This window comes from Gavialis gangeticus, unplaced genomic scaffold, assembly GCF_001723915.1.
Source record: "Gavialis gangeticus isolate Ggan-Ray unplaced genomic scaffold, GavGan_comp1, whole genome shotgun sequence".
Lineage (NCBI taxonomy): Eukaryota > Metazoa > Chordata > Crocodylia > Gavialidae > Gavialis > Gavialis gangeticus.
This window is the reverse complement of record NW_017729015.1, coordinates 4,979,973-5,001,444: the sequence shown is the minus strand read 5'-3', so window position 1 is coordinate 5,001,444 and position 21,472 is coordinate 4,979,973. Positions and strand designations below refer to the sequence as shown.

Genomic DNA, 21,472 nt, shown 5'->3' with positions numbered 1-21,472 from the left:
GCACCTCTGGCTGCTAACAGGCAAAACTGGTGACATAGGTGACCCTGTGTGTGTTAAGGTGCAGCAGGGTGAAAACTGCAGGCCTGCTCGCCCCTGCTGAGGCCACAAAGCCTGCCAGCTGTTAAGGAGATCGGTGCAGGGAAGTTCTGAGGCCCTGCACTCTAGCTGCTGACAGACAAAACTCATGACATGGGTGCTTGTGCAACTGTCTGTGTCTGTCTTGGGGCAGTTGATTGTCTGTACTGATTCTTTCCTCTCCTTAGTCTGTGGTTTTGTAGGTGTTAATCCTTGCTTGTTAACTCATTACATTAGCTAGCTACTGTGTACTGAGCTGGTCCCTGAGTGAATCACGAATGATTGGTAACTGGTAGCACAGTAGCTTAGAAGCCAGGCCTGCAGTAGTCCCATCCCGACCCTGATTCCCTCTCCCCCCATGCCCCAAGACAGACACAGTTGCACAAGCACCCATGTCACGAGTTTTGCCTGTCAGCAGCTAAAGGTGCAGGGCCCCGGAAGCCCTGCACCAATCTCCTTGAGAGCTGGCAGGCTTTGTGGCCTCAGCAGGGGCTAGCAGGCCTGCAGTTTTCATCCTGCTGCACTTTAATGCACACAGTGTCACCCATGTCACGAGTTTTGCTTGTCCGCAGCTTGAGGTTCAGTTTCCCCCAAACCTCTGCACCTACCTCCTTGAAACTTGGCAGGCTTTGTGGCCTCACCAGGGGCTACCATCCTTGCAGTTTTCACCACACTGTGGCTTAACACACACACACGTGACATGCATTTTGCTTTCAGGACTTTGAGGTGCAGTTTCCCAGAAACCCCAGCACCTATCACCTTGAAACTTGCAAGTTTCATCCACATCAGCCAAAAGACAACAAAGTTATAGATATTTCATTGATTCCCCATTATACTGTATGGCCGAATTGGCTCCAAATCTTTTCTGAAGTGATTTGAAAGCTCCGAATCAATTTGGAAAGCTTAAAGCTTCCAGCGATTTGATTCAGATTCTTAGAGTCAGCCTCTGAATCATTCAAATCATCTCCAAATCTGAATCATGATCTGAAGTTTGCACAGCCCTACTTCTCAGCCTTCATTTGCTAGGTTAACAAGCCAAGTTTGTTCAGTCTCCTCTACTAAGACAGGCTCTCCACTCCCCTGCTCCTCCTTGCAGCCCTTTGTTGCACCTCTTCCAGTCTCCATTCCTCTCTCTCAAATGCAGTGACCAGAGCTATGCACAATTCCAGTTCTGTGTTGCCACTGGTGTGTGTGGCCGAAGCGATGTTTCCTCAGCTGTAGCTCTTGGATGCATTCAGGACAAAGCAGAGTGAAATGTCCCCATGTCAGTCAATGAGAAGGCCTGCCCCAGAGATGCACAGAGAGCTGCTCTGCTGAGTGACAGGGAGCTGAGCCTTCCAGGGTGGCTCCCCCACTGCTAAGTGCCTAGAGGAAGTTTCTGGGCAGTGACAAGGATTGATCCAACCACAGCTGCAGGCATGTTCTTGCAGACAGCAGCCATGAGGGCTGCAGCTTTATCTCCTTGAACGTGGGTTATGAAATTGTGTCGTCTAATTTATGCAATCCATAAACCGAGGCAGTGCTGAGTGTGTGTGGGTGATTAACGAGTGCCCTGAAATTCCCAATTAATCAGTCTCATTAATTTAACACTCCTATGCTCCTCATTTGAATCTGCGGCCAGGCCTCACAGTCTCGTTCACTTCCTATCCGCCCACCCCTTTGCCCTCACCTCCTCGAGTGCTCCCCGCCCCTCCTGGGAGGGTGATGGATCTAAGTAACAAAATGGAAAGCCGGCAGGGCCATCCATCTCTGTCTGGTGGGTAAATGGAGCTGGTGTTTCAGAGGGTGATTTTGCCATCACCGCTAAATGCGCACATCCCTTTAGATTTAAGGAAGGTGTCACCCGCTGCCTTTCAAGGAAGGCCGGGGAAAGGGGAGCTGCCATTGTTCTGAAGAGATAAAGAAGCAACAGTAGCTCAGGAAGGTGTACAACAGGCAGCTATTCCCAACCCTCTCCTGCATGCTTTCCTAGAGGCAGCCACAGGTACTGGCTCCATCATGCCCCATCAACATGGTACACTTCCCCTCCCCATATGTAATCAGGGAACCTTGGGGATCCCTCTCCACGTGCTGACGTGTCAGGGGCCAGAGCTTCATTTGTGCCCTCACTCCAGAAATGAATCTTTTTGGAATATGCTGGGCATCGTCTCATCCTGGGGTACTCCAGGTGTTACCAAAAGAGCTGTCAGTGCACAATGCATTCCAGCCTCTCGTGCCACCTTCAGCAAGAGCACCCATGTCACCTCAGTCCGAGGTGAAAACAACTAGAAAAAGGCAACATTGTGTAGGTTGAAATATGGTGAGGGTTGGGGGAAAAAAATCACAGCATAGGACTTGCAAAGAGAAAAGCTCACAGAACAGGGGAGGGGATCACTGTGAGGAAACAGCTGTGAGAAGAAACGGTTATCAGAAAAATGCAGCATACAAATAATTGAGCAGATAATTGTTGCACCCATCATACCACGAATCAGTCCATACACCATGAGAAGATATCACTCCACTGTGAGGCAAGACCCCCAGACCTAAAACACTGTGAAGGGACATTATCATACTGGTACAGGGTGCAACTGGTGGATGACCACCCCAGGGTTTTCCATCCAACATTTTGCATGGTCCCTCCTTGCCCTGGCCAACAGTCCTAAGTTTGTCTCTTTTGGGTCTCAAAGCCAGAACCTGGGGCTCTGTTGGCCAATGAATCAACCACTGGGCCAGGTCTGTGGGCTCTTGGCCTCTGCTGCCTTGGCAAGTCCCAGGCCTTGAAGCAGATACTCATAACCTGCTGAGGGTCAATTACTGCAGTGTCTTAGTACCCTGCTATGGCCTCCCCATCACCCCTTGTAGCCACACCTGTTGTACTGGTTGTTATCAACAGAGATTTTTAACGAACTGTCCTGCCACTCTGGGCCAATAAACATAACATTTCACCCCATTTGGGCCCACAGATGTAACAATGGAAAAAAAAACCACTGCTACTGTGACCCACACCTCTTCAGATCCATTCCCCGTGTGCCCCAGGCACTCCTGGCTGCTTCTGGGTTGTCTCCCCTCTGCCTTATGAGGGTGGTCAATCCTTATTCCAGTGCCAGGCCTTTCCTCTCTCCCCACTGGTGGCCAGGGACCAACTTGTATGCCTCCAGACCCTTCCCCCTTTCTGGTCAGCACAGGAGGTCCTCTACCAGCCCACAGTCTCCAGCAAGGGTGGGTCTGAAGCTTGTCCCCAGCTGCATCTCTTCACCCCTTCTGACTTCAAAAGACCTCAACTTAAAGGGACCTAGCCCTGTGGCTCTGCCCTGTGGTCCCTCCCCAATACAGGGGTAAAACCCACTGTTGCAATATCCAGAACATGATGCAGAGAAGCTATCATACCCAAAATGTGCAGAGAAAGTAAGCAATGTCTAAAGTGATGTAAGAAAAGACTAGCTCCCTCCAAACCCACTGAGGAAAGATGGGTTGGAAGAAGCTAGTCCTCACAGGCATTGCTCCTCACCAGGCTTGTGCTATGAGGAAAGGCTAGGGCACTTGCCCAAGAAGCAGAAAAGTCAGGCTCTAAATCCCATTTATTCAGAAAGAGCATGAACCTATATTATTTTGGGTAAGAGAAATGTGAAATAAGCATGCGGTGTGTGTTAGCAGAAACAAAGCTGTGAGACCAGACATACTCCCCTCTAGGACAGCTGTCTGCCTTCCTAAAAGGCCACCAGTCTCAGCTGCAGAGATCCTGCATGGAGCTGAGTGATACATGGCATTTCTACCCATGGGAACACTGAGATTTCAGAATGTGGTTTCATGCCAAACTGGGACAAAATGCTAATCTTTGAACTTTTTCACAAATTGAAGGGATCCCAAAATATTTCATGTCAGCCTGATCAGAACATTTCATCTGCATTTGAATGTTTGGATTTTTCAGACTATAAATTCTAATACAACATAACAGTCAAAATGATCAATGGAATGAAACACTTTGACCTTATTGAAATGAAGTGTTTTGATGATTTCCCAGAAAAATGTTGACAAGATCGATATGTTCCTGTAAAACATTTCAATTTCACCAAATCTGCATTTTTCAGGGGAAATCTGTTCCATCAGAACAGTTGTGACTGGCTGCAGCTCAGGGCAGGAGTAGTGGGGGACGTTGAAGGTCACACTGGTAGAGCCATGTGTGAGGAGCCTACATGCTGGTACAGGTGATAAATGAAGTGAAGGTATGTCCTGATAGGATCCTCATTACCAGTGTGACGGGCTGGCTGGCAGTGACCTGGCCCAGGGGTTTTGAAAGGGCAAAAGATGATTGGAGGACTTAGGATTCCCTTTCTGCACCAATCAGGCCCCGGAGACTCACCCCCCGTGTCCCCTGATTGGCCCCTTGGGTCACCTGGAGGGGGATAAAAGAGGCAGCATGGGCTGACTCAGGAAAGGCCAGTGAGGGACAACAAGGAAGGTGAGGAGCTTCACAGAGCTGGCAAGAGCTGAGCCAGTGGGGTAGGAGCAGTGCCCCAGAAGAGCCTGAAAGAGCAGGACCTGCAGGCTGCAGTGGGACCCTCAGCAGCGTGGCGTGCAGCCGGCAGGAGAGGCCCCGCCCTGGGCTCCAGGATCCCCGAGGAGAGGCTGCAGCCAGCAGGAGACGCTCCCTAGCTTCAGGGAGGATCTGACCAGCGACCTGAGAGGTTCCCAGCTCTGCTTCCAGCTCCTCCAATCAGAGGCCAGGCAGCTCAACATGAGGCTGGAGCTCTGGGAAGGTCAAGACCCCTAGTAGGCTGGAGCAGTGGCCCTAGTGGTGGTTGTGTGATAGTGTTCCTACCTACCACATGGGAGATTTGGGTTTAAGTCACAGCTGAGGTGACTTGGGGTGAGCGAGCTAACAAGGAGCAAATTTCCTTGCAGTGGAAAGGGGCCTTTGTATTTTCTCCCCTTTCTCCCCCTCCAGGTACCAAGGCCCTATATTTCCTTGTTATTTCACATTTTGCATTTTGTGCCTTTTTTTATATTTCACCAACCTGCATTGTTTGTTCTGCTGTTTGTATTTTATATTTTGTTAACCCTGTTTTTTTGTCAATGATTGTAAGTATCTAACCTTTATTGGATCCTGCCCCCTTGGGGCATTGTAGTGTCCACTATACCCTCTGATTTTTGCCTGTTATGTTCCCAGTATTAAAAGGTATATGGTTAAATCCCCATTGGTGGTCTGGCTGTGCTCTATAGGGGGAGGAGAGTCCCTACACCTCCCACAGCGCTTGTGCACCTGCTTTGATGCCTTCAGTTGGAGAGGGGGTACCTCTTGGAGTACTGCCCAGGTTACACCAAAGGATCTCAGTGTCTTGCCACTACACACAGAGCTTCATCTTCTCATTGCCCGATGAGGCAGGGAGACTGCTGCTTGATCAGTGGGGAATGAAAGCACAGGATAAACTGAGTGACTTGCTCAAAACAGAGCAAGTCTGGGGTGGAGTGAGGAACTTAAACCATGTCTCCTGAGCCCCAGTTCAGTACTCAGTCCACTAGACTGTAATGAACCTGGGTCCAGCAGGGGAGAATTCAGCCCCAGCTGGAAGTAGTTAAGGATTTGGCAAAGTCACCCCCCAGTGGTACAGGAGGGAGGCCATGGCCAAACCTCACAGCCCAGAACCAACAGGACCATGTTGTCTGAGAAAAGACTGTTGCACCCAGCTTCTCGCTTGCTACTCCTTGCACAACTCTGGTTTCTGGCTTGCCTTTCTGACTGATCAGCTCCTGACTCCTGACCCAGGCTCCTCAGCTCCAGACTCCAGCACGAGAACCCTGCCCTTGTCTTCTACATGAACCGCCCAGGCCCTGTTCCATTACACAGCAAAACCAGCAAAGCAACTACCCAGGCATGAGCAACTGGTACCTCCTGAATCTGGGTGGCTACTAACGGCAGTGGCCCTGTCGGGGGGGCACCAGCCCTGCCGACAGCATCAGTGTCGGCCATCAGGGGGGACACCAGCCCCATCAGGGGAGGCACGTGCACCCCTGTGCAGCCTCTACCAGTCACCTATGTACCCAGGCATATACTCCTTTGAGCTGGGGCCTTTGGCCCATGATTTCTGGACTGTGATCATTCAGTAAGAAAGAATGGAAGACAGGAGAGGGGGCCAGCCATCAAGCAGCTGCAGGGATACTCTGTGAAGCTCAGGATAGAGACTCCCCCAACAGTAACTTCCATTGGGGTGAGGAACAGCATCAGTTACATGAAGAATGTGAAGCCCAGCAGGCGGGGATGCCAGGCTGATCAATGGCTCCAGGAAGGATCTGCACTCAATGCCATTACAGAGGTAATTACCTGTGACAGGTGTCCAACTTCCAGGTAAAAGCAGATGATGAATGCGTTCCATCCAACCCACAGCACCAGCCACACCGCATACTGGGGGGAGAGAGAGAGGCAAAAGCTCAGAAGCAAAGAACAGGGTGGGGAGAGGCATTAGTAATTAGCATCAGTCAAAAGAAACAGCTGGCAAAGCAGAGATTTTAGAGAGACCCAGCAGCCTTGGGTTATCTCTGGACTCTGCGTTTTGCCTGTAGCATAGACCTGATCCAAACCTCACTGAAGCCATGGGGAGGCTTTTCCTTGATGTCGGTGAGCTTTGAATCAGGTTCCATACCCTTGTGGTGGACAGAAAGAGGCAGTGTGTTTGTGCCCAGGGGACAGGGCTTAGCACACAAGCACCCACCTGCCTGCGCTTACCCAACAAATGCCCCATTTATTAATAATGGACCCAATTCTGCCTTCTTTAATTACTGGGTTCACTCCATACTTCAGTGGTGTTTTACACTAGCATCTGGGAAAGAGTAATTGTGGCCAGGATCTGTAACCTGTAGCCCCCCTACAGTACTTGGATCTCAGGAAATTAAAGTGTATAATTTAATGCATATATGCAGCACCTTCTCCAGATCAGCTAATTAGTCCCATCATTCTACACACATTCCCCAGGAGACAGGTATTATTATCCTTGTGCTACAGACAGATAAACTGAGGCATGCAGTGAGAAAGTGACTTCCCTGAAGACTCTTAATGAATCCTCATCAGATGTGAAATTCCCTGGCTCCCTGACCTGTGGTCAGGCCACTAGTCAAGCTACTTGCCTCATAGCAATGAACTATTCAGAGGAGGGCTCAGAAATTACTTTCTCCTTTACCATTTCCCCAACCTTACCTGATTTAAACACTCCCACAGTTTAGGACAGTGGTTCTCAACCTTTTTAAACTCAAGGCCTACTCAGAAAATGCTGGCTCTAGTATTCACTCTTTTTTTTTTAACTATGGAAAAATAAAAAACAATTCTTCTGTTGTAAAGAACTCAAAAAGATCACAATAGATCCAAATGGTTGTGACATTATGGGTTTCTATTTGAAAACTCTGGGTCTATCTTGTGAATCATGTATAGGTCTTTGCACACCCAACAGTGCTGGTATTGTGCAGCACCCCTATGGTACCCATAAAGGGCTCTTGCAACACTCCAGGGTGCAGTAGCACCCTGAATGAGAATCGCTGCTTTAAGGAAATCCTGACCTGAATCTCATTCTGTTATTCAGGCCCACAGAGAGCAGACTGCCCTATACCATGTCCCTCCCTGCCAAGGATGGTGCCAAGAGCAGTTAAAGCAGAAAGCCCCTACATCAGAAAAATGGTTTCAGTAGTTAAATCATTGCTTCTGAATCCCAGCTTTGCAAGCTTTGCTCCTGTGCAGGCATTTCCATGGTTTGGTGCAGAGCAGAGTAGGAGGGGCGACACAAGAGGCTTCTGCAAAACTCTTCTACACAGACTGAGATAATGGATGTGGTGTGCTAATTTTATCTTCTCCAAACCTCCTGGTCACACAGCATCATCCATGAATGTGTCATTCACAGCCCCAGCAGAGGCCCAGTGACCTGGACTGAGATTAGGGAATCTCTGCTCTGGCTCTGGTTCTGGTTTTGCTGTGGGCTTGCTTTGTCACTCTGGCCAAGCTGCCTAACCACCTTGTGCCTCAGTTTCTCTGTCTGTAAAGTGGGGATTGTGAGGCTTACACACTTTGTGTTGCCCTGTGGGATCTAAAGAGCTAAATGCCTATTGCAATAGTTTCCCAGAGGAAACCCTCTTTCAGCAATTGTTCCATGCAGGTAGGGACAGAATTTGGTCTATAGAAATAAATGGCAAATCTCCAGGCCCTTTCGTCTGAGGGGCTGCCCTGTACATTACCTCAGAAATGGCTCCCCATTTGCACAGGAGGGGAAGGGAGGTAAGAAGGGACACTGTGACTTGTCCAGGATCGTGCATCAAGTCCATGACAGACCTTTACTCAAAATCCCAGTGTCCAACTCCCAGGCCCTTGCACTCTGTGTAGTCATTGACAATATAAAATGAGGATAATGATGTTAATTTAACTTTTCCCTGGGGCATGGAGGGGGGAGAGTTTGATAGGATTAATTAGCTGACGTTTGGCCCCTGCTACAGTCACTTGATCACATTTCCCAGATAATGGGCTGGGAATTGCAGCATCATTTAGCAAGAGTCAGGGCCTGTCTGCACTGGGATTATTTACACTGCAGACTTGTCTACATTTGAAAAGCTTTGCTGGCATAGATCTCCATGGAGCTGTGCAGGCAAACCTTGCAGCACGCACCCAGTATAAACCCGCAGAAGCTGGATGTGAGCTGTGCTTTATGCCGATTCCCCAAAGTGAGGTAAATCCTACAGGTAGGTTAACGTGTGTCTAACCTCGGGCTGTTGCTGGTATAGTGATGGGGGAAAAAACATACACACCTGTGACCAGCAATATTTTAAAGCATTTACTAAATTAAACCACCCTGGGACAAATCTTTTGTGTTGCACCAGGATTAAAAAGGGGTTTGCATGGGGGTAGCTGGGTACAATGTGATGTAAAATCCTCCAGGATAAGTCTTAATACCTGGTTGCAGTGTGTCTACACTAGAGGTTATCACTGGAAGCAACGACATCAGTATGAAGGCTCTGTGCTGACAAGCCCTCAGAAAAGTGATAACAAATGTGTTCAGGACAGGGAAAGAACAGGACACGAATGCAGCAAGACTATCAGGCAAACACAAGGGAGGGAGAAGAGCTCTCTATAATGGAAGTCAGGGGTATAAAGCATATGATGGTTTTCAGGCCAGATCTGGCCTGTGAAGCCACATCACCTGGCCCACCAGGCTCCCAAAAGTGTGTATGGTTGGGGGGAGGGGGTTGGGGGGAACGTGGCCTGCCAAAAAATCCAGGGCCCTTGACCCTCGTGGACATGGCCATCAACAGCAGCAGGGCAAGCAAGGGCTGTGCCAACACAGCTTCATTTGCCTGAGGCCACTGGTCCTGCTGCTGCCTACCCTACTGCTGCCAGTCCTACTACAGACACTGACATCCCTGCTGGCCCTGTCTTAGATCCTGCTGCTCCACCATGCCAAATCTAGCCAGTGAAGGAGCCCTCGGGTCCAGAGTCTGAGTTTGACACGCTTGCTATATGCTGGCATTAGCACAGGAACAAATGGAGATGAACTGGCCAGGATTAATTTAGGCTGGAAAGCAGAAGTCTTCCCACCCTCAGAGCAGTATGGTTCTGGATCAGCCTCCCAGCATGGGCAGTGATGGCCAGGGACCACCCTGGCTTTAAGATGGAGCTGGATCCACCTCTAAAAGGAACTGTTTAACTTGGTGTCAAGGGACTGCCTATGCCCTGCGCTCCTGCACCCAGTGGCCTCTGCTGCATTGTCTGAATGGGACCAGGATGCACTACGGAGCCTTTGTCCAGAGCAGAAGTCCAGCACTGGCACTCAGGGACCAACAAGCCCTCAACTCTCTTCCTCCTTGCCTCAACCCCAGTGTCTTAGTCCTCTTTTTCCTAGCTCCTTCCCTCATCTCATCCTGTTTGGGGAGCCACTGGGCCTGTTTTATACCAAAATGTCCTGCTTTTAAACTCTTTGTCCCCTGTCTGTTTCTGAATGAGAAACAGACTGCAAAAAGTCCTGTTTTTCAGTTCATTGATGGAAAGACATGTCAGTCACTTGTCCTCACGATTCTATTGGCTGTGCATAGAGGTAGAGCAGTGCACAGCCAGGAGGAGCAAGGTTCTTAGCTGGCTAGAGAGGTGGCTTTTTTGCAGTGGCCCCACCCCTTGCTGTTGATTTGTCAACAGGCCCAGTGGCCCCACCCCTTGCTGACCAAGGAGGCGGCTGCCCCGTTCTTCAGTACTGATTGGCCAAGGAGGTCCCCAGGCGTTCCCCACCCTACCAAAGGGATGTTCTGTATTCTGGGGATGCACCGGTGGTGGCCACCCTATATCCTGTAGCCCCCAGCTCCTTCTTTCTGCTTCAGGAATGAAGGAGATGGTAAGATCATCCAGCAAGATACACAAGGGGTGAAGAGACTGAGGAATAGATGTGTTGGAACGGTTGTGAGCGGAGAGCTGCACCCTGTTGGCCTGAACCCCTGGGAGGGATTATTTGGCAGGGTGGGAATGGGACGGAACAGAGTAGCAAGGAGCTGCTTTGGACCTGCCAGGACTTGAGCTGGAATTGCACTAGAACCAGACTGTCCCGGGAAGAAATTAGGGGGAACGCCCGTCCATGCTCGGAGGGCAGGTTAAAGCTCTGCAGCTCCATCCTGGGGCAAGTAGTGACATTTCTGCAAGTCCTTCAGTGACTTCAACATTTTCCACAGAACAAAATGTCTCAAAAAATCCAGTTTGACAATACTGAAATGACCTTATCAAAGGAGGGAAATTAGCCATTTCAAGAGCCCTGAAGCATTTGGGCTAAGTCTGTGCCATTTTGGAATTTATATTATATTATATTATATTATATTATATTATATTATATTATATTACAAACAGGTGCTTTGACCTTATCAGCCTGATATTTTTTCAGCAAAAAATTTAACAAAATACATGTCCCCATGAAACATTCTATTTCCATTGAATCAGCATTTTCCAGTGGATAAATATCCTGTCAGGCCATGCTCGGCCCTTCACCCATGTGTGACCGGCTCTGTCCTCTCAATCAGGCTGCTTCTGCTTCCCACTCCCACAGATGCTTGACAGGAGGGAGGGAGTCTGAAAAGAGATTCCCCCTTCATCTTCCCTTCCCTCCCTCTTCCTCTTTCCTTCTTACCCACTCCCCCTATTGCCCTCCTTTGCCTTTCTCTTTGGTTTCAAGTCCCAAAAGGATGGTGGGTTTCAAACAAAACCACAAAACCCTCCAGATGACAGGCCAGGTTTCACCCTCCTCTGTATGTTCATGAGAAGACCCTGCAGACCCTACATAGAGGCATAACCTGGTGGGGCCACTGCAAGCTGCATCAGCAGTCACCTGTGTGACTGAAAAGCCTCCAGGACCTCTAGGTGCCCCAGGGACCTGTTAGTGAGTCATGCTGCCTTTTTCATTAGTAAGGAAATACCAGGCTGGCTCACACATCTGCACTCCCCTCCTGCCTGCTCCGCATTAGAAAGGACTTTTGCTCTCAGTGTGAGGCTTACCCTGCCAGGAGTTTCCTCATTCAATCTAGACAGTACCTGGTAGGAACCCTTTCAAATACAAAGGGGCCTTCTGGTTTGGCTCTAAAGAGCAACTGATAAGAGGTTGCCTCTGAGAACCAGCAGAAAGGATCCTGCTGTCACTTCTGGCTTCCTTCCTGAGCCTGTTAATCTGTGTCCCTGCCCTGTGTCCCTCCTTCAAACTATATAACCCCATGCACAGCTTGTAGCAGGACCCTGGGCAGATGAGGGCAGGAATGGTGCAGGCGCGCCCGACCCTCCCTTTCCATGCACTGGATGCAGAGACCTTCTTCTTCACATAATCTGGGCCAGTAATAATTATCATCACTACTGTGATTGCTGGCTGGAGCCAGCCAAGATCCTCTAGGTAATAAAGCCACTTTATTACTTGCTGTATTGGTATTAACCATGCACTGTGTTGGAGATGCAGGAGATCAGTTAGCTGACAAGGTGCACTGGCCTTGCAGTACCTACCATTATGAGGTATTTGGATCTATACTGGATGGTCCCAAAGATGCCCAGGATGACAGCCATAATGTGTAAAAAATTGGCCAGGATGGGCGCCCACTGATAACCCAGGAAGTCAAAGATCTGCCTCTCCAGCGCTGCTATCTGGAAAAGAACAAAGGGGGACAGAGCAGAGAATTACTCATCACACAGTGGCTCCTGGGACATTAAAGGCAAAGTGTATCATGTAATTAATGAGAAATCCCATGGACAATTAGTTACAATAGACTGAAATGTCTGTATGATTCATCGTCCAGCATTGGGCAAATACATCACAGCAGAAGAGGATTTATTAGGAATAATCACTGGCTGCAGCTAGAAAAGTGGGGACCAGAAAGATGAGAGCACGTGCAGCCAAGAGGTCAAAGGCTTGGCAAGTAGGACCCACTACTCATGGTAAACTGAAGACTTTGGGTGCTGGAACTGTGAACAAAGACTTGAGCCAGTGCCACCCTGTGCCACCTTCCCCTTCCCAAGATGCAGTTCACCCCTGCTCTTGGGCAGTAGGCATGCACCGATGCTTGGAGCTGCTGGCAAATATCAGATGTTGCAGACCATCTTCCTTGGCTGCAGCGAATGGGGCCAGAGCCTGCCTCTGGACAAAAGGAGACACTCGGGCAGAGTCCTAATATTTGGATCTAGACACAACATCTTCAAAGCTTGAGGAAGCTTGCTCCGATCCAGATCCAGCACACAGAGATCTGCACCAAGGGTGTGTCCTTCAGTGACTAACACAGACCCCTGCTTCCAGCAAGGTGATGCAGCGGGTGAACTCTGTCTCAGAGACACCCGCACCCTGGCCCACGGAAGCCAACGGCAAAATTAGCCTGGGAGCAGTGGGCCGGCACGTGGGATCTGACCACAAAGTTCAGCTCAGTCACAGAAAGTGTAGTCCGGGAGTTAGGGAACCTGAGTTAGCCTCCTGAGAGACTCTCAAGAAATTCTCTGCTCCACCACAGACTTCCTCTGTGATGCAAGGCAAGTCACATATCTTCCCCAGTCCTCAGTTTCCAATTGGCAAATGGAATAAGAGCACCTCCCTGCCTAGCAGAGGGTTGTGAGGATCATAGCATTCATGACTGCTGGCTATTCTGGGGTGACTGATATATGGTCTCTCTGGCTCTTTCATGGGAGCCATAGATCTACCTTGGGGCAAGCTCCCTTCAGCTTAGTGGGAGGAGTGGGGCTGGGACCCTGTATGCTAACGTATCAGGAGGAGGATACCATATGACAGGAAAATGGAGCAAACTGCCAGCTGTGCTTATAGATCAGGGGCTGTGGGAAGAGGTGCCAGTTTGACTCTTTTGCAGGTTAATGATAGGGCTGGGCTTGGACCAGCATTTGAGGCTCCATCGGCATGAAAACAAATGGGAAAGCAACTTGCCATGTTGAACTCATTCTTCTGCTTCACCGCTCCCTCCAGCTCTGTCCTGCAGGATGGCACTCAGAGCTCTGCCTCACTGGCACGGGCGGTTTTGAAAAGCACCAAAGGAGCTCCCTCTTTCCCGAGCCTCCTACGCTTCAGGGGAAAGACAGAGAGAAGCCCTGTTCAATCAATACATCCCAACGGCGGATGTTTTGTGAGTGCCTCTCCTGCCGGCCTTTGTGGCCTTTGATAATTAGAGGCGCATGTCGCTTACCTCCAGCTCAATCTGTTATTTCATGATTAGGTGCTCAGGCTACCAGGATTCCCTGATGAGATTGGCTTGGATCTGCACTCATTTTTATTTAATGTCTTTCCCTTTCTGTACAGAATTCTCTTTGTTTTAGCACCATTATTTTTTAATCACTGTTATCTTTCATAATCCACAACTAAGGATTTGATGCAGCTTTAAATATTGCATACTGATTTCTGCACGCATGTAAAATTAAAGACTGTATCTGGGTGCATCCGCCTGTTGTGCCATTGTTTATTCATGGCTGTGTTTGTTATTGGCTCAGGCCTATTACTTTTAATTACAGAATTAGATTTTTTAAAGGGTTGCAGTAGAACTGGTTGGGAATTCTCCAACCAAATGTGTTTTCATTAGAAACTGATGAATAGTTGAAGCCAGAGTGTACAAGGGAAGGAACCTGTTTGGATGAAAGTCATCTCAGAAAAGTCTTGTCCAGTCCCAGGCAGAGTTTCTGGGCAAGACCCAAGAGGGTGCAGTCCTGAGCTTGGGGTATTAACCTCGACAGGAGATCCTGCACTCAAGCCTCTGAACAGTTTTGGACCAGCTCTCATTGCTGGGTCTAGGACAAGCTTCCCAATAGGGTTTCTTCCAGAAAAAGCTCTGAAAGGTCCCAGTCCCATCCTCCTGAAACCTTGACCATTTGCACAGAACAGGAAAAGTAGCGCCTGCCCAGATCTAGTTTATGGTGTCATTGTTCTAACTTTATTGAACATGCTAGGGGGCTTTCCTAAACCCTAGTACTTGAAGTCATGAGATGGTGTGTGCAGGTGTAAAACCCACAAGCAGTTAGAAACTTACCATGAAGTTTGTCCAAGGCATGGACAAATAAGTGACTCTAGCCACAAGCATAGGAAAAAGTGCTGCCCGAGTGGCAGGCACAGACTCTAATGTAAACATGAAGACATAAAGTTAAACTACACATGCACTGGTGTGAGTGGAAAGTACCTTAAGAGTCACACATGCAGATTGATCACATTGGTATATCTCAAATTTACCTTTTATAGCTACAGAAAAAACTAGAAAACTAAAGCTAGACAGCTAAAGATTTAAACAGAAGTAGGCACATAGAATATAGACCAAGCATAATAGTTTGGAATCTAATAGAGATTTACCTGTATACTCCATATAATAAGAGAAAGGCAGATGTGCACACAAAAATACACACAAGTTTATCTGTATTGTCAAAGTGTAATGAAAAAATTGTGAATCTCCAGCATTACTGCATAAATGACATGCACAGTATTATGGTCCAATGGCAAAAACATGCTGACAACAGGTGCTAAAAGCATAACTCTGTTCTTTGTTGACACCAAACTTAGGATAATGGGACCCTCCTGGTCTGTGACGGGGGCTGCTATATATTATTGTGACTCAAATAAACAGTAATTATATTATTAAAAAAGAAACCACAAAGCTTTCCTTGCTGTCAGATTCCAAGGCTGTAAAGAAGAAAAATATACATTGCTAATCTTGTTGGGGCAATGCATTCGCTCTGTCCCCTTAGGCAACTGGAAGCATGAAGGCTTTGCCTGTGGGGCTGTGTTCAGGTGAGTTTTGTTAGCACGTGTAGGAACTGATTGCAGCTACATCTTTATGATTAGTTGGATGGATTAAATGAACTGGATATTGGATATTTGTTAAGCTATTACTCCCATTACTCCCTACTGAGATCCCTCTCATTTCTACCCAAGCTTCTTAACTACATCAGTGCTGTCCACTCCGATAATTTTATCCTGAGCCACATTTGGTGTTTTTCTTCAACTGAGCCCCTTCCCTGGAGAAAATCTCAATTCCATTTCAAGAACAGGGGAGCCTGGATTTATGCAGGCATTTAGGTGGTTAAAGGTATAGATAGGCAGTTAGTAGGATGTCTGAATGTCTAAGTAGGGACCGGGCCTAACAGACATTGAATTATGATGGAATTAGGCACTTTACTCTGTTAGTCACTTTTGTGAATCCCACAGGGCACCTTCCTGCAACGTGTGTAATGCTCTTTATTATACATAATGAAGAAATGAAAAGGCTGAATTAAAATGAAATGGCTTGATTTCCTCAAAAAGAAACCTACTGACTGACCCGAAACACTGTTTCCCCCAGACTGATTTTTTGAGCAATTTAATTTGGAAGAAAACCTGATTTTGAAATTGCAGAATTTCATCAGGAAACAGAAATACTGGTCCCTGTACAACTTGACCGAACAACTGTGTTAATCTGATCCTAAATTTCTAGCCCTCCTTGATGCAGAGAAAAGCAGAAAAATGTGAACGCTAAAGATTCAGAAACCAGAAAGACTAACAGAATCACAGAATAGAAGTGTTGAAAGGGATCTCAGTGTGTTATCTAGTCCAAGCCCCTTCTTAAGGGACCATCCCAAAATCCCAATCAAATGTTTATCTAACCTTCTTCTAAAAATGTACAAGAATGGAGATTCTACACTACAGCCTCCCTAGCCTGCTCCAAAGCTTAATCCCTTTTATTTAAAAAAAGAGAAAACAAGCAAACACTTTTAAACCTCAGATTTTAAACCAGTTTCATTACCACCAGACTTAGGATTTTATACACTTGTCGTCAGCATTATAGCAAAACAGCACAGAATCATAGAAAAAGTAGGGCTGGAAGAAACCTTAAGAGGCCCTCTAGTCCAACCCTCTACTCATGGCAGGATTATCCCCATCTAAACCATCCTAGACAAGATCTCCTTTTGCATTTCTCACCAGCACAGTTTTAAAGAGGAAATAAAAGGGGGTCACAACAAGCTCCTTTAACATTTTCTTGCCCATTAAATCCATCTAAAGCTCATGACAAGGCACTCTTTTCCACTGCTTAATCCAGGCTGGGATTTAGGGATGCCCTGGAGAGTAACACTAGGCAACACGTGGTGTCTCAGTCATTCTAGACTAGGGTCTCTAGAGGGTCTGTCTTTAGCCAGCAAGTCTAACAGAAAATCATTCTGCATGTATTCTTAAATATATTTATATTTGCATTTGTTCCGGCCCAGTTCTCTCTTGCATCTATGTCAAAGGATGCTACCTGTGGCTTTATCCAGCCTAAGATCTACAGAGTATTAACTCTGTCTGTGTATGGCAGTATACCTGGTCCCTATTCAGTCTGGGCAGGTCTCGATGTTCATTAATGCACTGTAATTACAGTGCATTAAGTTTAGTACTTGTAATTACAGGTACTAAGTGCGCCATAATCAGTGCTACTGTGCAGACGAACAGTTCTCATGTGACGCTAATGCACAGTAAATTAATTCTACTGCGCATTAGCACATCAGCATGTTTTTTGCCAACCCTGCTAACATAAATTAGTCTACTGCAATGTTAACATCTCATAGATGCACCCTCTGACAGAAAGGTGCTGTCTCATTGTAGCCTATATACTGGACTGGTGCTCAGCACACCTGGATTCTGTATAAGCCTTGAAGATGCATTGCTTCCACTTTTCTGTCTGTAAAATGAAGTTTGTCTCTTTTGTATAGGACTTTTAGATTCACTGATGAAAAGCACCATAAAGAAGAGAGGCAACACAATCATTCTTCATCCTGTATAACTCCTCAGACCTGTGCTGCAAACAAACCTACCCAGCTCCTCTTTGGGCTCAGACCTTGTTTGGTTGGAATGAGCATTTTCTATAGATGAGTTATAATCTTGCAGAAAACAGTCAGTTTATCATGAAAAGCCCAGCAGGAAGAGGGCTCTAAATCCCCTTTCATTTAAAAGTGGCCCTTCCAAGCGATCTTTATTTAAGGGAAATTGCTCCAAGCTAAGTGACGTTCACGGCAGGAATGATCAAGGCTGGTGCCACTGAGCAGAATTTACTGCAAAACAGAAAAGTTCAGACAAAAATCAACCAAGAACGCTGGCCAATTTCATTAGTGGGAGGGACGTGGGCTTTATTGCTTCAGATCGTTGAATTTAATGGGCAGAGTGAAATGTGTGAGGCACTGTCTAAGTGTTATTTATGCATCAGGTTAGCAGCACCTTTATCAGCGCAGCTGCCTGGATTTACATACTCCCATCAGCAACCAGCAGGCTGGGAGGAGGTGGGAGTGGTGCTGATAGATCTGCTAAGCACAGGTTCTCAGGCAGAGGGAGTGGGCTGAAGCCTGGCCTGGTCTCGGGCAGCCTGTGTGATGAGCACCCCTGCTTGGGATGTCTATCAGCTCTTGTGGGTCTGCATCCTTAGGGTGAGACTGTCTGAAACCAGCCAATTTGCAGCTTCAGCTGAGAGCAAAGTGGGGGCAGGGGGGTCTTGTGGGGAAGAGACTCAGATCCTGATAAGGGCAATATAGTGGTGGAGAGGCAGAGCCTACTCCAGTGAACTAGGCATGGGACACCTGGGTTTTACTTCTGGCTCTCTTTCTGAGGCCTGTGTGACCTTGGGCAGCCTGCTTTACCTCTCTGTGCCTTCTTCCCCCTCTAGCTTTTCCTTCTGTCTATGGAGGCTAGAAGGTCTTTGGAGAGGGGTGGTCTGTTGGTGTTTTTGCAGCCCCCAGCACAGCAGGGTCCTGCCCTCACTTGGGGCATCCTGGTGCTGCTGTGGTAGCAATGATAAGCACTGAGTGAGGAACAAAGGATCCAGGCTCTGCCACAGACTTGTGTGTGACCTTAAGCAAGTCACTGGATTTCAGCAGGGATAGTGAGTCTGCTTTCCTGAACAGGGCCTACCTGAAACCCACTGAAACCAATGGAAAGACTTCTCAGGGAGATTAAGTCATCTGATTTAACTTGGCTTTGGATCCGGACTTTACTGTAAGCTCTTCAGTTAGGGATTGTGTGTGCATCTGTGTACATACAACTCCTAAGTGCCACTGGGATAGAAGGGACGATAATCCTGTGGTACATTTCTCAAAGACAAGAGGGTCTGGAGGAGATTGTCCAGTAGGCCTGTGTGAAGGTGCAAGTATTTGATTCGGATTCGGCTGAATCAGAGGGACAGTGATTTGATTCGGTGATTCGAGTCACTGTCCCAATTCGATTTGGCCAAATTGGACTTGGAGATTTGGCCGAATCAGCTGATTCGGTGATTCGGCCACAGAGTTTAATGGGGAATCCCTAAAATACCTATAACTTCGTAATTGTTTTGCAGATTTGGATGAAAACAGCAGGGATGGTAGCCCCTTCTGAGGGCACAAAGCCTGCCAGGTTTCAAGGAGATAGGTGCAGGGCCTTCTGTGAAAGTGCCCTTCAAACTGTTGAAAGCAAAACTCATATCACTTGTGTGTGTTAACCGGGTTTCTAGTTGTAGCCATGTTGATCTAAGGAATAGGCAGGCAAGGCTCTTTGGGTCAATCTGATCTTTTATTAGACCAAATTAATAGTTGGAGAAATGTATCTTGGCAAGCTTTTGGCTTTAAATACCCTTCGTCAGGCTGAGGAAGCATATGCAGTTGGTGTGTGTGCTCTTCCTGGATGGAATGAATAGTAAAGAAGCCAGAGGCTGATATGCATTCAAGAAAGCCAGCCAGTGAAAATGTAAATTGAGGTGTCAGGGGGTGAGAGACAGGTGGGGGGAGGGATGGAGAGGGATGTAGCAGCTAGGTAAAATTGGAGAGGTACCTGGGGAGTCAGATATCGGGCAGGTTATAGTGTGTCATAAATCCAATGTCTACATTGGGTCCATGAGTTTTTGTACTGCGGAGGTTGATGAAGTGAAGTTCATAGGCTCATCTGTGAAAAGTGTTTTGTAAATTCGAACAAGCACCGAACCTCGCTAACCTCATCACCAGAAGCAAACTTCCTACAGCCCAAAACACATCGAATGGATCCAGACCATGTCATGACAAGAAAAGCAAAACCTGCCAACATATCTCCAGTACCTCCACAATTACTACACCCCACAACAGAACCATCACCATTCCTGGATCTTACAGCTACACCTCCAGAAATGTTATATATCTTATCCGGCACACCAAATGCCCTGATGGAAAATACATAGGAGAGACCAAACAACAACTGCACACCAGAATGAATGCACACCAGACATCTATTAAAGACAAGAACATGCAATTACCTGTGGGGGCACATTTCTCACAAGAAAACCACTCTCTCTCCAATCTCTTAGTCCTGATCCTCAAAGGGAAGTTACAATTCCCCCTCACAACTCCATTGCAACCAGTAAGCCTCAGGCCTCTCAAAGATCTTACAGGTCTGGGCTTTCCCCAGCCAGGACTGTGCGTACATGCATGTCGTGGCTGGAGGTTATCAGGTACCTCCTATCCGCCTTCCACCAGGTAGGTTCATGGTCCTGGCATTTCTTGGGGCTGCCACACCACTGGCAGTCCCACCAGGACTCCCTATCTTGGCAGGGTGCAATTTTAGGTCACGCCCTCCTTCAGCCGCTTCACCAGTGCTTGGACCTCTAGTGAAAGCGGCTTGCCCCAGCCAGGAACATTGAATCCCCTGGGACTTCTTCATTTCATGGGTGCGCCTATGGGTTTTTTTGGGGTGGGGGGAACTTGCAGCTCTCCCTCTGCCCCCTCTCCCTCTCCTGCCAGAAGACCTGGCGCCTGCCTTTCTAGCACACTTCATGATGTTTGGTGTGCTGCAAAACGTGTGTGTGTGTGTGTGTGTGTGTAATATATGTTGTGCTTTCCTGTACAGTGATCACACACTGTCAGGGAAAACACAGATTTCTTTTTCTAGGAGGAAAAAAAAGGGCTAACAAGAACAAAGAAGAGGATTTGGGGGAAAGAATACGCTGAAAGGAATGGATAACAATAGGGACTGTAGGCAAGGTTAATTGGAAAGGATTGGATAGAACTTGGGGGCAAGAGGCTACTTACTACCAAGTCAGAGCCCTTCAGACGCTGCTGCTGCAACAAAGCCACAGACATCTCATAAAAGCCACACGGATGAGGTCACACGCAGCCTTATACGTTGTTTCTACGGCCCTCCCCCAGAGCACTGTGATTGGAAGGAAACTCAGAGAAAGCTCACAGTCACTGGCCAGCTACAGATGTCAAAACCAGAGCAGTCGTTCCACCCCTTCCTCCCCCTCCCTCTTCTCAGGTCCTGTTTCCTGCTGTCTGCCTTCCGAATCTTTTCCGAATCGATTCAGAGGCTTCGATCTGATTTGGAGCTTTTTATGGGTCTCTTGATGGGTCCCCCCCTGAGAGCACTGGTGCCCCCGAGATCGAGCACTCTTGGCTTAGGTGATGGGCAGGGGGCAGGCGGAGTGCCAGTGCTCCCCCTTGAGAAGTGCTGCCCGCGCTTCCGGGCTCGGCATCCAGCTGCAGGGGGGACTCCCAGTCAGCAATCAGCCATGGGACCGACACCATCACAACTGCATGTGTATGGCCCCGCTCACCGCTGCCATGCCCCTGCCACCAACACTGCCACCGCTGCCTGCAGGCAGTCGCAATGCCCTTCCAGTCCCAGGAGGCATGTGTTGTCTATGCTTGATTTGATTCAGATTCAGCGATTCGGTTGCCCAGTTGGGCCGAATCTCCTCCTAATCGAATCGGCTACCAAAGCTTTGCATAGCCCTACTGTCCAAGCCCAGTTCCCCTGCTTGCCTCTGCCTCCCCCTTGTCCTAGCCACCACTGCCCCTTTTTGCTTTCAGACACCTGCAAGGCTGGGCACTGCCCTCCTGGTCTCACTGCTGTGGCTTCTTTCTTTCTCCACAGCCAACTGGCCCCTCCCTCCCTTCTTAACCATTTCCAGCCCCTCATCTCCCCTGATGTCCCTGTGGACAGGCCGGGGGGGGGGGGGGGGG

The 21,472-nt window shown here is 48.1% G+C and overlaps 1 protein-coding gene across 2 annotated transcripts in view; it reads right to left on the bottom strand.

Moving 5' to 3' along the window:
* The window catches only part of NKAIN1 (Sodium/potassium transporting ATPase interacting 1), a 261,338-nt gene that overhangs the window by 69,022 nt on the left and 170,844 nt on the right, over window positions 1–21,472 (bottom strand). For both annotated transcript variants that reach the window (XM_019512133.1, XM_019512134.1), the window contains exons 2-3: window positions 12,044–12,181; window positions 6,374–6,454 (exon numbers count right to left, since the gene is read on the bottom strand). In XM_019512133.1, coding sequence (XP_019367678.1) covers window positions 6,374–6,454; window positions 12,044–12,181 — 219 coding nt within the window. The remainder of the gene's footprint in view (window positions 1–6,373; window positions 6,455–12,043; window positions 12,182–21,472) is intronic.